Source organism: Salmo salar, chromosome ssa16 (genome assembly GCF_905237065.1).
Source record: "Salmo salar chromosome ssa16, Ssal_v3.1, whole genome shotgun sequence".
NCBI lineage: Eukaryota > Metazoa > Chordata > Actinopteri > Salmoniformes > Salmonidae > Salmo > Salmo salar.
This window is the reverse complement of record NC_059457.1, coordinates 39,216,365-39,229,545: the sequence shown is the minus strand read 5'-3', so window position 1 is coordinate 39,229,545 and position 13,181 is coordinate 39,216,365. Positions and strand designations below refer to the sequence as shown.

General features: G+C 42.9%; 1 protein-coding gene across 1 annotated transcript in view; it reads right to left on the bottom strand.

Annotated features, from left to right (window-relative positions):
• The window catches only part of ncanb (neurocan b), a 248,427-nt gene that overhangs the window by 76,655 nt on the left and 158,591 nt on the right, over window positions 1-13,181 (bottom strand). The window contains exon 10 of the mRNA XM_045697231.1: window positions 4,053-4,169. Coding sequence (XP_045553187.1) covers window positions 4,053-4,169 — 117 coding nt within the window. The remainder of the gene's footprint in view (window positions 1-4,052; window positions 4,170-13,181) is intronic.

Genomic DNA, 13,181 nt, shown 5'->3' with positions numbered 1-13,181 from the left:
ACTTCGGCGACGTCATCTACAAAATAGCTTCCAATACTCTACTCAGCAAACAGGATGCAGTCTATCACAGTGCAATCCGTTTTGTTACCAAATCTCCTTATTCCACCCACCACTGTGACCTGTATGCTCTAGTCGGCTGGCCCTCGCTACATATTCGTCGCCAGACCCACTGGCTCCAGGTCATCAATATGTCTTTGCTAAGTAAAGCCCCGCCTTATCTCAGCTCTCTGGTCACCATAACAGCACCCACCCATAGCACGCGCTCCAGCAGGTATATTTCACTGGTCATCCCCAAAGCCAACATCTTTTTTGGCCGCCTTTCCTTCCAGTTCTCTGCTGCCAATGACTGGAACGAATTGCAAAAATCACTGAAGCTGGAGACTTATATCTCCCTCACTAACTTTAAACATCAGCTGTCAGAGCAGATTATCGATCAATGCACCTGTACACAGCCCATCTGTAAATAGCCCACCCAACTACCTCATCCCCATATTGTTTTTTATTGTTGTTGCTCTTTTGCACCCCAGTATCTCTACCTGCACATCATCATCTGCACAGCTATCACCCCAGTGTTAATGCTAAATTGTAATTATTTCGCCACAATGGCTTATTTATTGCCTTACCTCCCTAATCTTACTACATTTGCACACACTGTATATAGGTTTTTCTAATGCGTGTTGTTTTTTCGCAGTGCTTTGCTTTATCTAGGCCAGGTCGCAGTTGTAAATGAGAACTTGTTCTCAACTGGCCTACCTGGTTAAATAAAGGTGAAATAAAATAAAGAAATAAAATAGACACCACTGGAGCTGACATGATTCCTTGTCAGAGAGAGCCTCCAAGTCTGTCCTACACAATAGATTTCTATCAGAAAGTTCCACATTGTATACTGTATGCATTTATACAGGTGTTGGACTTTACTATTAGTCTACGCATTTAAAGGCACTGACCCCCACTGATAGTCTACCTATTGTCTACACACAGCTATGTATATTGGAAACCAATCGAAGATTTATAACATTTATGTATATAGGGTGTTATGGCCCTTTCCCTCTTGGGAAACTCCCACCTGACACCCCACCTGACCCTGTGTCTCCTCAATCCCCCATCCCTTCCTCCCTCTCTTTTTCTCTCTCTCCCCGCAGAGCGATTCTCCCCTCATCTCATTCATGTTTGAGCGGCCCAGCAGAAACAGAGCCCATGGATTACGCAGATCTTCTAAACGCCACATCCCCAATAGGCCCTGGGGATAATCTCCGAGCGGCTTCAGCTTCTCCAGCTGCAATTCAACAGCCCTGTTTAGAGTGAATCATCATTTCTCCCACAGTACTGTATGCAGAGGGAAATACAATTGTATTATTGCAGTGTATGTGGCTCTGCCTCGCTTGGTAGTAATAAAGTAATGATGCATGATAATGACCATGAAGAATCACTGATAAAGACTCAATCACACAGAGCAGGAGAAGCAAATGGAAGGAACATAGAGTTCTAGTGTACAGAGGCGGTTTGGAAAATAATCCTGCAGCAACAGGAAATGTGAAATATTATGTGGATTATAATTAGGGCAAATAAAGTCTGACATTATAAACTTTAGAATCTTTTTTAAACCTCGAACACTACTGTGCAGGAAAATTCTCAGCAACAGAAGAGTGATCAAATTAAGATCTTACATCTGTAGAGAAAAGGTAACATTAGAACAAGAAGTGTGTGTAGAAGCATTTCGCTACACCCGCAATAACATCTGCTAAACACGTGTATGTGACCAATAACATTTTATTTGAAGAGAGAAAGCCAGACAGCAAAGAAAGAAAAAGACTAAAAGAAGAAAATCCTCTCATCCTCAACTGGAGAGAACGTGGTGTTGAGTCATTACAAATGTGGTCAAGGGTTTGCAGTAATATGCAATTAACCTGATTGCCTTTGGCTGTAATTAATATGGCAAAGACCACAGACAGACAGATAGACACCCTATCTGCTGCAGACACAAGCTGCAGGAAACGAGCAGCAGCCAAAGCCAATTACCATCCACAGTTCTGCAGGATGTTTTCAAACTGAACACAAAACAAGCCAATAACCATACACAGAATGAACCGACAACATGAAATGCATAATGTAAAAATTTTATTCTACATTTTAAAAACTCCAAATGAATCCCTTTTGTTTTTGTTGCCAGAAACTATGAGGAATATCTGTTTTATATGATTAATATTGACATACACAATATGGTCTATGTCATAACAGATTCTAAGAGATCCCAAACTAGCATTACAAATCATATGTTATTCATCGTTTAACATACATTTATCAGGACTTATTGACGTGGCTGTAGTGTTGATTAATCACTGATGCCTTTAGGCCATATTAGTTTAGGATGATCCCCAAATCGAAGGCTGCCGTCCTCAGTCCTCAGACAGTCATGGTGTGTGTGTGTGTGTGTGTGTGTGTGTGTGTGTGTGTGTGTGTGTGTGTGTGTGTGTGTGTGTGTGTGTGTGTGTGTGTGTGTGTGTGTGTGTGTGTGTGTGTGTGGTCAGTAGATGGCTGATTGATAATCACAGTAGATGGCTGATTGATAATCAATACCTCCCCTCTTAACCTCTGACCCCTCGTCTGTGACTCCTCTACATAAGCAATGACCTGGGAAAAGCAATCCCTCCCCATTGACTTTGCATTTCTCCTCTCCCATACACAACAGTGTCACACAGCTCCAACCCTTAATCTCCTCCTCAAGCCCTCACTGAGCTCCTATCCCCTCAGTGCAGACATCTGTCCATCTTCTACAGTCACAGCTCTCACTGCAGTACAGAACACCATGGCACGGTGCAACTAAGACTCGCTCATTCACACACACATACACACACTACTGTATCACTGTTCCCAACCATTATTACCCTCCACCCTTGACTGAGCCCATGTTCTCTTCACAGTCACACACACCTCAGTGTGACACAGCACTGTGACTGTGCAGCAGAGTACAGCCTAGCCCAGCCTAGCTCCGTCTCTTATCACACAACCCAGTGGAGAGATGAGCTGCCTGGCAGCCTGCCAGTGAGAGAGTCACAAACACTCAGCATCATACTGTCACAGACTGCTGGCTCAGCCTGGTCTTACAAAGCACACACACACACACACACACACACACACACACACACACACACACACACACACACACACACACACACACACACACACACACACACACACACACACACACACACACACACAGCAACCCCAGTCACACACATTCACTGTTAGTCTCACCTCTGAGCACGGAAAACAGACACGCACTGCGCAGGCACACGCACACACACACACACACACACGCACACGCACACACACACGCGTGCGCTACTCAGAAAACACCATACAGACAAAGTACACACACGCACCTCTGAAAACACCACACACCCTCCCCATTCACACTCTCTTTCACAGACTGGGCCTCATCCTCACCTCTGCAGGCAGGGAACAGCAAGAAACAGGAACCTGGGCACAGCAGGACCATGCAGCTAAACTTCCTCATGCTAAAACTGACTGTGCCATGAAATGTACTGTAGCACAGTCTGACTCCTTTCAAACGCATTGAGAACGAACATGTACCACATCTGTACCACCTATACTGGACATGTACTGTACTATTCATATGAGGCATTTTACTGTTTGCTGATTATGTTTATCAGTTACAGTCAAACAGCACCCTCCGCAGGGCAGGTTCAACCGGATGCTTCCGGTTTTCAGGGGATATTGAAGGAGTGCCTGTGCTGCAACTTCAGCTTTTGGACTATAACACTCCATCTTAACTCCTCCTTCACATTTACTGGATTGGTTGAACAGCGCAGAAGAGAACCTCCCCCTACAATGTTTTTTCTCTTGTCAGGACCAGAAATAAAGCCCGCTCAGGTGTTTCTTGTACGCTTGCAACGTTAGGTTAGTTAAACAGTAACACTGAAATGAGTTGCAATGGATGTGAGAACAAAGAGATGGGACAGAGACAGGCCTTCTGAAGGTCTTAACCTCTGCCCTTTCTTTTGTGAACTTTAACCCCTGACCCCACTCACCGATCTCACAGCTCTCTCCGGAGTAGCCCTGGGGGCAGTAGCAGCTGTAGCCGTCGCCCTCCTGCAGACAGCTGCCTCCATGCAGACAGGGGCTGGTCTGACACGGGTTGTCCTCAGCTGCAGAATGGAGACATAGCAGGGGGGTTAACTGAGGGACTCACATACACACACTCACACACACAGACACACACAGGCATGCACACACACGCACACACACACACGCACGCACGCACGCACGCACGCACGCACGCACACACACACACAGCTGAAGTCGGAAGTTTACATACACTTAGGTTGGAGTCATTTCAACTCATTTTTCAACCACTCCACACATTTCTTGTTAACAAACTATAGTTTTGGTAACTCAGTTAGGACATCTACTTTGTGCATGACACGTAATTTTCCCAACAATTGTTTACAGACAGATTATTTCAGTTACAATTCACTGTATCACAATTCCAGTGGGTCAGAAGTTGACTGTGCCTTTGAACAACTTTGACAATTCCAGAAAATTATGTCATGGCTTTAGAAGCTTCTGATAGGCTAATTGACATAATTTGAGTCAATTGGAGGTGTACCTGTGGATGTATTTCAAGGCCTACCTTCAAAATCAATGCCTCTTTGCTTGACTTCATGGGAAAATCAAAAGAAATCAGCCAAGACCTCCATAAGTCTGGTTCATCCTTGGGAGCAATTTCCAAACACCTGAAGGTACCACGTTCATCTGTACAAACAATAGTACGCAAGTATAAACACCATGGGACCATGCAGCCGTCATACCGCTCAGGAAGGAGATGTGTTCTGTCTCCTAGAGATGAATGTGCTTTGGTGCAAAAAGTACAAATCAATCCCAGAACAACAGCAAAGGACCTTGTGAAGATGCTGGAGGAAACGGGTACAAAAGTATCTATATCCACAGTAAAACGGTGTAGAACTGCACATGGGGACAAAGATCATACGTTTTGGAGAAATGTCCTCTGGTCTGATGAAACAAAAATAGAACTGTTTGGCCATAATGACCATCGTTATGTTTGGAGGAAAAAGGGGGAGGCTTGCAAGCCAAAGAACACCATCCCAACCGTGATGCACAGGGGGTGACAGCATCATGTTGTGGGGGTGCTTTGCTGCAGGAGGGACTGGTGCACTTCACAAAATAGATGACATCATGAGGATGGAAAATTATGTGGACATATTGAAGCAACATCTCAACACATCAGTCAGGAAGTTAAAGCTTGGTGGCAAATGGGTCTTCCAAATGACAATGACCCCAAGCATACTTCCAAAGTTGTGGCAAAATGGCTTACGGAAAACAAAGTCAAGGTATTGGAGTGGCCATCACAAAGCCCTGACCTCAATCCTATAGAAAATGTGTGGGAAGAACTGAAAAAGCGTGTGCGAGCAAGGAGGCCTACAAACCTGACTCAGTTACACCAACTCTGTCAGGAGGAATGGGCCAAAATTCACACAGCTTATTGTGTGAAGCTTGTGGAAAGTTACCCGAAACGTTTGACCCAAGTTAAACAATTTAAAGGCAATGCTACCAAATACTAATTGAGTGTATGTAAACTTCTGACCCACTGGGAATGTGATGAAAGAAATAAAAACTGAAATAAATAATTCTCTCTACTATTATTCTGACATTTCACATTCTTAAAATAAAGTGGTGATCCTAACTGACCTAGAACATGATATTTTTACTAGGATTAAATGTCAGGAATTGTTAAAAACTGAGTTTAAATGTATTTGGCGAAGGTGTATGTAAACTTCCGAGTTCAACTGTATATATACTTGTGAGGACTTTGTGAGGACTTTTTGAGGACCAACTATTGATTCCCATTCAAAATCCTATTTTCCCTAACCCGTAACCCTAAATCTAAACCTAACCCTAAAACTAACCCTAACCCAAACCTTAACCCCTAAATCTAATCCCAACTCCTAACCCTGACCCTAAACCTAACCCCTAACCCTAAACCTAACCTCTGCGCCTAAAATGTGACCCGATTCAGGAAACTAGGCGTATGTCACAAGTCACGACTTCACAGGAGAGCCGTTTGAACGTAAAAAATATATTTTTTATCAAAATGTGTTTTTTGGCAGAAATGCCTTCTCGAACTTGTGAACTTTCATATGCCTTAATAACGACCTTGCATGCCATCTGTAAATACAAATAAAATGGTTAAATTACGAGTCTTGTTGGTTAAGCCACAGAAAAAGGTAACAACCTTCCCACTAGCCATGATTGGCTGAGATAATGCGTGGGCTGGACATGCCGAGAGAGGAGTTTGGATTGGCCAGCCATATAGAGGGCTTCTGTTTATTTGAGCTCGTCAGTCTGTGTTGGTAATCCTGTCGAACGTGGCTTTTAAATTTTTTTATTGTGTAGTGGAGCTGCATAAGTGTTGCTCTCCGCTTTCTGGAGGATCAAGTTTTTAAATCAGCGGAATTATAGTATGATAGCTAAAGAGATGGAGAAAACACCTGTCTCCGGATTACATCTTCAAACTAAGGGTAGCCGTGGTATGGCATTACTGACAGGGAGACACGTCCATCATGCATGATGATGTATACAGGTAAGATTGTTTATACAGGTAAGCTACATTTTCAGATATTACACATTTCTAATTTTGACAGAAAGTGGTTTCATTTCAAGCTAAAGTGTACTGTTAGCTAGCTAGCTAACGTTAGCTGGCTGGCTCCCTAGCTGATGTTAGTATTCGTTCCCCAGAGCTGTTTGCTTTTCTAATGTTAGCTAGCTGGTTGGTTAGCTCCCAGCACTGTGGTATTGTTGGCACTTTGTTCATTGTTAATTAACTAGCTAATGTTAGCTAGCTGGCTCGTTAGCTAACGTTATGTGACGTGTGTACAACACCCATTGAATATGGACGGTGTCAATAAACGTCTGTAAAGAAGTGTGATGAAATTGTTGCCAGGAGAGCTGGTTAGGCTGTTTTCATGTTATCCAGAGGTAAACAAATCATCGAACAGACTGTCAAGTGTGCGCTCCAAGAGCATAACGAGATGGGTGGGGCTAAAGCTTAAGAGGGTGTGAACGATGCTGAATGGGTGTAGACAAAGAAGAGCTCTTCACTAGATACCAAAACATTCAATGGCGATTTTCTCAAAAGTGAGTTTACAAGTTTATCAACTTTCAAAGCAGAATTACTTTCCCATTGTTCCGCAAATGCAGTGTATGATAAACAATGTTGTAGGGCTGAGTCTCTACTTTTATCCAATGTAAAAAAACAGCATTTCAAATTTTACTAGATAAGACCGAATCCATGTCGTGAGTCACAAATAGACTTTTTACAAGTGAGGACTTAGTTGGTTTACTATTCTTTGGTACTCATGAGCATAGTAAAATGTGCGCACACACACACACACACACACACAGCTCATCAGTGGGCTGTGCAGAGAAAACAGTCCCATCTGCTGTGGGCCCTGTCTGGAGCTGTGTATTCAGACACACACACCACACACACACACACACACACACACACACACACACACACACACACACACACACACACACACACACACACACACACACACACACACACGCACACACACACACACGCACACATGTTAACTGGCACATAACCAATGGAGCAGGTTTGGATTTGTTCACCAAACACCCTGCCACGCTCACCATCCCAAGCAGGGCTAAACAAGCCACTGTCAGAGGTGTGTTTCTCTTCAGTTATGTTGGTATAAGAAGGAAGAGCAATACCTAATCCTTCCCCAACTAAAACAGAACCATTCCATGCCTCTGTGGCTTTCTCTGATATAACCTTTAGCTATTGAAAAGCTTTAGCTTGAGAAACAATAGCGAAGATAGATAGACAATCTATCTGACAGGTCCTTCATAGAGTACTTCACTCTCTGTCACACCCTCCTCGCCGTTCAAGAGAGCGACAGGAGACCATGAGAGAGAAAGAGAAAGACAGAGAATGAGAGAGAAAGAGAGAGAGCGAGAAAGAGAGACAGAGAGTGAAAGAGAGAGAGAGAGAGAGAGGGAGATAGAGAGAAAGACAGACAGAAGAAAACCCGGCAGTGTGTCTGACTTTCCACAAGGTGATAGATTGGCTGCTGCTCTGTCTGTCTGCCCACTGTTTATCATGACGGATGCTCGACAGGGGGGAGGACAATGTGTGCCGCCTGCCCCGCCCGCCCACGTCCCTCTGATGAGCCGGGTCCTCATAAATTACCTGATCATTATCCAGTCAGGCACCCTCGCGGCCGCCTCTTTTTATGGTACATTACTGCGCCGTTGCAAGGTAATAAACACGTTTTATTTCGCAAGGCTATAACTCCAAGCGCTGTTCTTCAAGGGAAATGTTTTGGAGATAAATGGTGAGATAGAGGAGATTAAGTCGTAATTATAAGGACGGCGTTGGAGTTTGACAAGGACGGTTGCACAGCTGTAGGTGTTAAAGCTTGTTTCGTGGCTGTGTGGAGAGCTTGCTAGATTAAGTGTGGTTTTATTAGCCAATCCAGATAGGTTTCCAGGCGAAGACACAATCTGACTGGGCATCTAATGCACTGCATCTGTTCTCCAGCATTATAATACCCAGGCTAACTCATCTGTTCTCCAGCGTTGTAATACCCAGGCTAACTCATCGGTTCTCTAGCATTATTATACCCAGCCTAACTCGTCTTTTCTCCAGTATTATAATACCCAGGCTAACTCCTCTGTTCTCCAGCGTTATAATACCCAGACTACCTCATCTGTTCTCCAGCGTTATAATAACCAGGCTACCTCATCTGTTCTCCAGCGTTATAATACCCAGGCTACCTCATCTGTTCTCCAGCATTATAGTACCCAGGCTACCTCATCTGTTCTCCAGCGTTATAATACCCAGGCTAACTCATCTGTTCTCCAGCGTTATAATACCCAGGCTAACTCATCTGTTCTCCAGTGTTATAATACCCAGGCTAACTCATCTGTTCTCCAGTGTTATAATACCCAGGCTAACTCATCTGTTCTCCAGTGTTATAATACCCAGGCTAACTCATCTGTTCTCCAGCATTATAATACCCAGACTACCTCATTTGTTCTCCAGCATTATAGTACCCAGGCTACCTCATCTGTTCTCCAGCGATATAATACCCAGGCTAACTCATCTGTTCTCCAGCATTATAATACCCAGGCTAACTCATCTGTTCTCCAGCATTATAATACCCAGGCTAACTCATCTGTTCTCTAGCATTATAATACCCAGGCTAACTCATCTGTTCTCTAGCATTATAATACCCAGGCTAACTCATCTGTTCTCCAGCATTATAATACCCAGACTACCTCATTTGTTCTCCAGCATTATAGTACCCAGGCTACCTCATCTGTTCTCCAGCGTTATAATAACCAGGCTACCTCATCTGTTCTCCAGCGTTATAATACCCAGGCTACCTCATTTGTTCTCCAGCATTATAATACCCAGACTACCTAATTTGTTCTCCAGCATTATAGTACCCAGGCTACCTCATCTGTTCTCCAGCGTTATAATACCCAGGCTAACTCATCTGTTCTCCAGCGTTATAATACCCATGCTAACTCATCTGTTCTCCAGCGTTATAATACCCAGGCTACCTCATCTGTTCTCCAGCATTATAATACCCAGACTACCTCATCTGTTCTCCAGCGTTATAATACCCAGGCTAACTCATCTGTTCTCCAGTGTTATAATACCCAGGCTAACTCATCTGTTCTCCAGCGTTATAATACCCAGGCTACCTCATCTGTTCTCCAGCATTATAATACCCAGACTACCTCATCTGTTCTCCAGCGTTATAATACCCAGGCTAACTCATCTGTTCTCCAGCGTTATAATACCCAGGCTAAGTCATCTGTTCTCCAGTGTTATAATACCCAGGCTAAGTCATCTGTTCTCCAGTGTTATAATACCCAGACTACCTCATCTGTTCTCCAGCGTTATAATACCCAGGCTAACTCATCTGTTCTCCAGCGTTATAATACCCAGGCTACCTCATCTGTTCTCCAGCATTATAATACCCAGACTAACTCATCTGTTCTCCAGCGTTATAATACCCAGGCTAACTCATCTGTTCTCCAGTGTTATAATACCCAGGCTAAGTCATCTGTTCTCCAGCGTTATAATACCCAGACTACCTCATCTGTTCTCCAGCGTTATAATAACCAGGCTACCTCATCTGTTCTCCAGTGTTATAATACCCAGGCTAACTCATCTGTTCTCCAGTGTTATAATACCCAGGCTACCTCATCTGTTCTCTAGTATTATAATACCCAGGCTAACTCATCTGTTCTCTAGTATTATAATACCCAGACTAACTCATCTGTTCTGTAGTATTATAATACCCAGGCTAACTCATCTGTTCTCCAGTGTTATAATACCCAGGCTAACTCATCTGTTCTCCAGTGTTATAATACCCAGGCTAACTCATCTGTTCTCCAGTGTTATAATACGCAGGCTAACTCATCTGTTCTCCAGCATTATAATACCCAGACTACCTCATTTGTTCTCCAGCATTATAATACCCAGGCTAACTCATCTGTTCTCCAGCATTATAATACCCAGACTACCTAATTTGTTCTCCAGCGTTATAATACCCAGGCTAACTCATCTGTTCTCCAGCATTATAATACCCAGACTAACTCATCTGTTCTCTAGTATTATAATACCCAGGCTAACTCATCTGTTCTCTAGTATTATAATACCCAGGCTAACTCATCTGTTCTCCAGTGTTATAATACCCAGGCTAACTCATCTGTTCTCCAGCATTATAATACCCAGACTAACTCATCTGTTCTCTAGTATTATAATACCCAGGCTAACTCATCTGTTCTCTAGTATTATAATACCCAGGCTAACTCATCTGTTCTCCAGCGTTATAATACCCAGGCTAACTCATCTGTTCTCCAGTGTTATAATACCCAGGCTAACTCATCTGTTCTCTAGTATTATAATACCCAGGCTAACTCATCTGTTCTCTAGTATTATAATACCTAGGCTAACTCATCTGTTCTCCAGTGTTATAATACCCAGGCTAACTCATCTGTTCTCCAGCATTATAATACCCAGACTAACTCATCTGTTCTCTAGTATTATAATACCCAGGCTAACTCATCTGTTCTCTAGTATTATAATACCCAGGCTAACTCATCTGTTCTCCAGCGTTATAATACCCAGGCTAACTCATCTGTTCTCCAGTGTTATAATACCCAGGCTAAGTCATCTGTTCTCCAGCGTTATAATACCCAGACTACCTCATCTGTTCTCCAGCGTTATAATAACCAGGCTACCTCATCTGTTCTCCAGTGTTATAATACCCAGGCTAACTCATCTGTTCTCCAGTGTTATAATACCCAGGCTACCTCATCTGTTCTCTAGTATTATAATACCCAGGCTAACTCATCTGTTCTCTAGTATTATAATACCCAGACTAACTCATCTGTTCTCTAGTATTATAATACCCAGGCTAACTCATCTGTTCTCCAGTGTTATAATACCCAGGCTAACTCATCTGTTCTCCAGTGTTATAATACCCAGGCTAACTCATCTGTTCTCCAGTGTTATAATACGCAGGCTAACTCATCTGTTCTCCAGCATTATAATACCCAGACTACCTCATTTGTTCTCCAGCACTATAATACCCAGGCTAACTCATCTGTTCTCCAGCATTATAATACCCAGACTACCTAATTTGTTCTCCAGCGTTATAATACCCAGGCTAACTCATCTGTTCTCCAGCATTATAATACCCAGACTAACTCATCTGTTCTCTAGTATTATAATACCCAGGCTAACTCATCTGTTCTCTAGTATTATAATACCCAGGCTAACTCATCTGTTCTCCAGTGTTATAATACCCAGGCTAACTCATCTGTTCTCCAGCATTATAATACCCAGACTAACTCATCTGTTCTCTAGTATTATAATACCCAGGCTAACTCATCTGTTCTCTAGTATTATAATACCCAGGCTAACTCATCTGTTCTCCAGCGTTATAATACCCAGGCTAACTCATCTGTTCTCCAGTGTTATAATACCCAGGCTAACTCATCTGTTCTCTAGTATTATAATACCCAGGCTAACTCATCTGTTCTCTAGTATTATAATACCCAGGCTAACTCATCTGTTCTCCAGTGTTATAATACCCAGGCTAACTCATCTGTTCTCCAGCATTATAATACCCAGACTAACTCATCTGTTCTCTAGTATTATAATACCCAGGCTAACTCATCTGTTCTCTAGTATTATAATACCCAGGCTAACTCATCTGTTCTCCAGCGTTATAATACCCAGGCTAACTCATCTGTTCTCCAGTGTTATAATACCCAGGCTAACTCATCTGTTCTCCAGTGTTATAATACCCAGGCTAAGTCATCTGTTCTCCAGCGTTATAATACTCAGACTACCTCATCTGTTCTCCAGCGTTATAATAACCAGGCTACCTCATCTGTTCTCCAGTGTTATAATACCCAGGCTAACTCATCTGTTCTCCAGTGTTATAATACCCAGGCTACCTCATCTGTTCTCTAGTATTATAATACCCAGGCTAACTCATCTGTTCTCTAGTATTATAATACCCAGACTAACTCATCTGTTCTCTAGTATTATAATACCCAGGCTAACTCATCTGTTCTCCAGTGTTATAATACCCAGGCTAACTCATCTGTTCTCCAGTGTTATAATACCCAGGCTAACTCATCTGTTCTCCAGTGTTATAATACGCAGGCTAACTCATCTGTTCTCTAGTATTATAATACCCAGGCTAACTCATCTGTTCTCTAGTATTATAATACCCAGGCTAACTCATCTGTTCTCCAGTGTTATAATACCCAGGCTAACTCATCTGTTCTCCAGCATTATAATACCCAGACTAACTCATCTGTTCTCTAGTATTATAATACCCAGGCTAACTCATCTGTTCTCTAGTATTATAATACCCAGGCTAACTCATCTGTTCTCCAGCGTTATAATACCCAGGCTAACTCATCTGTTCTCCAGTGTTATAATACCCAGGCTAACTCATCTGTTCTCTAGTATTATAATACCCAGGCTAACTCATCTGTTCTCTAGCATTATAATACCCAGGATAAGTAATCTGTTCTCCAGCGTTATAATACCCAGGCTAACTCATCTGTTCTCTAGC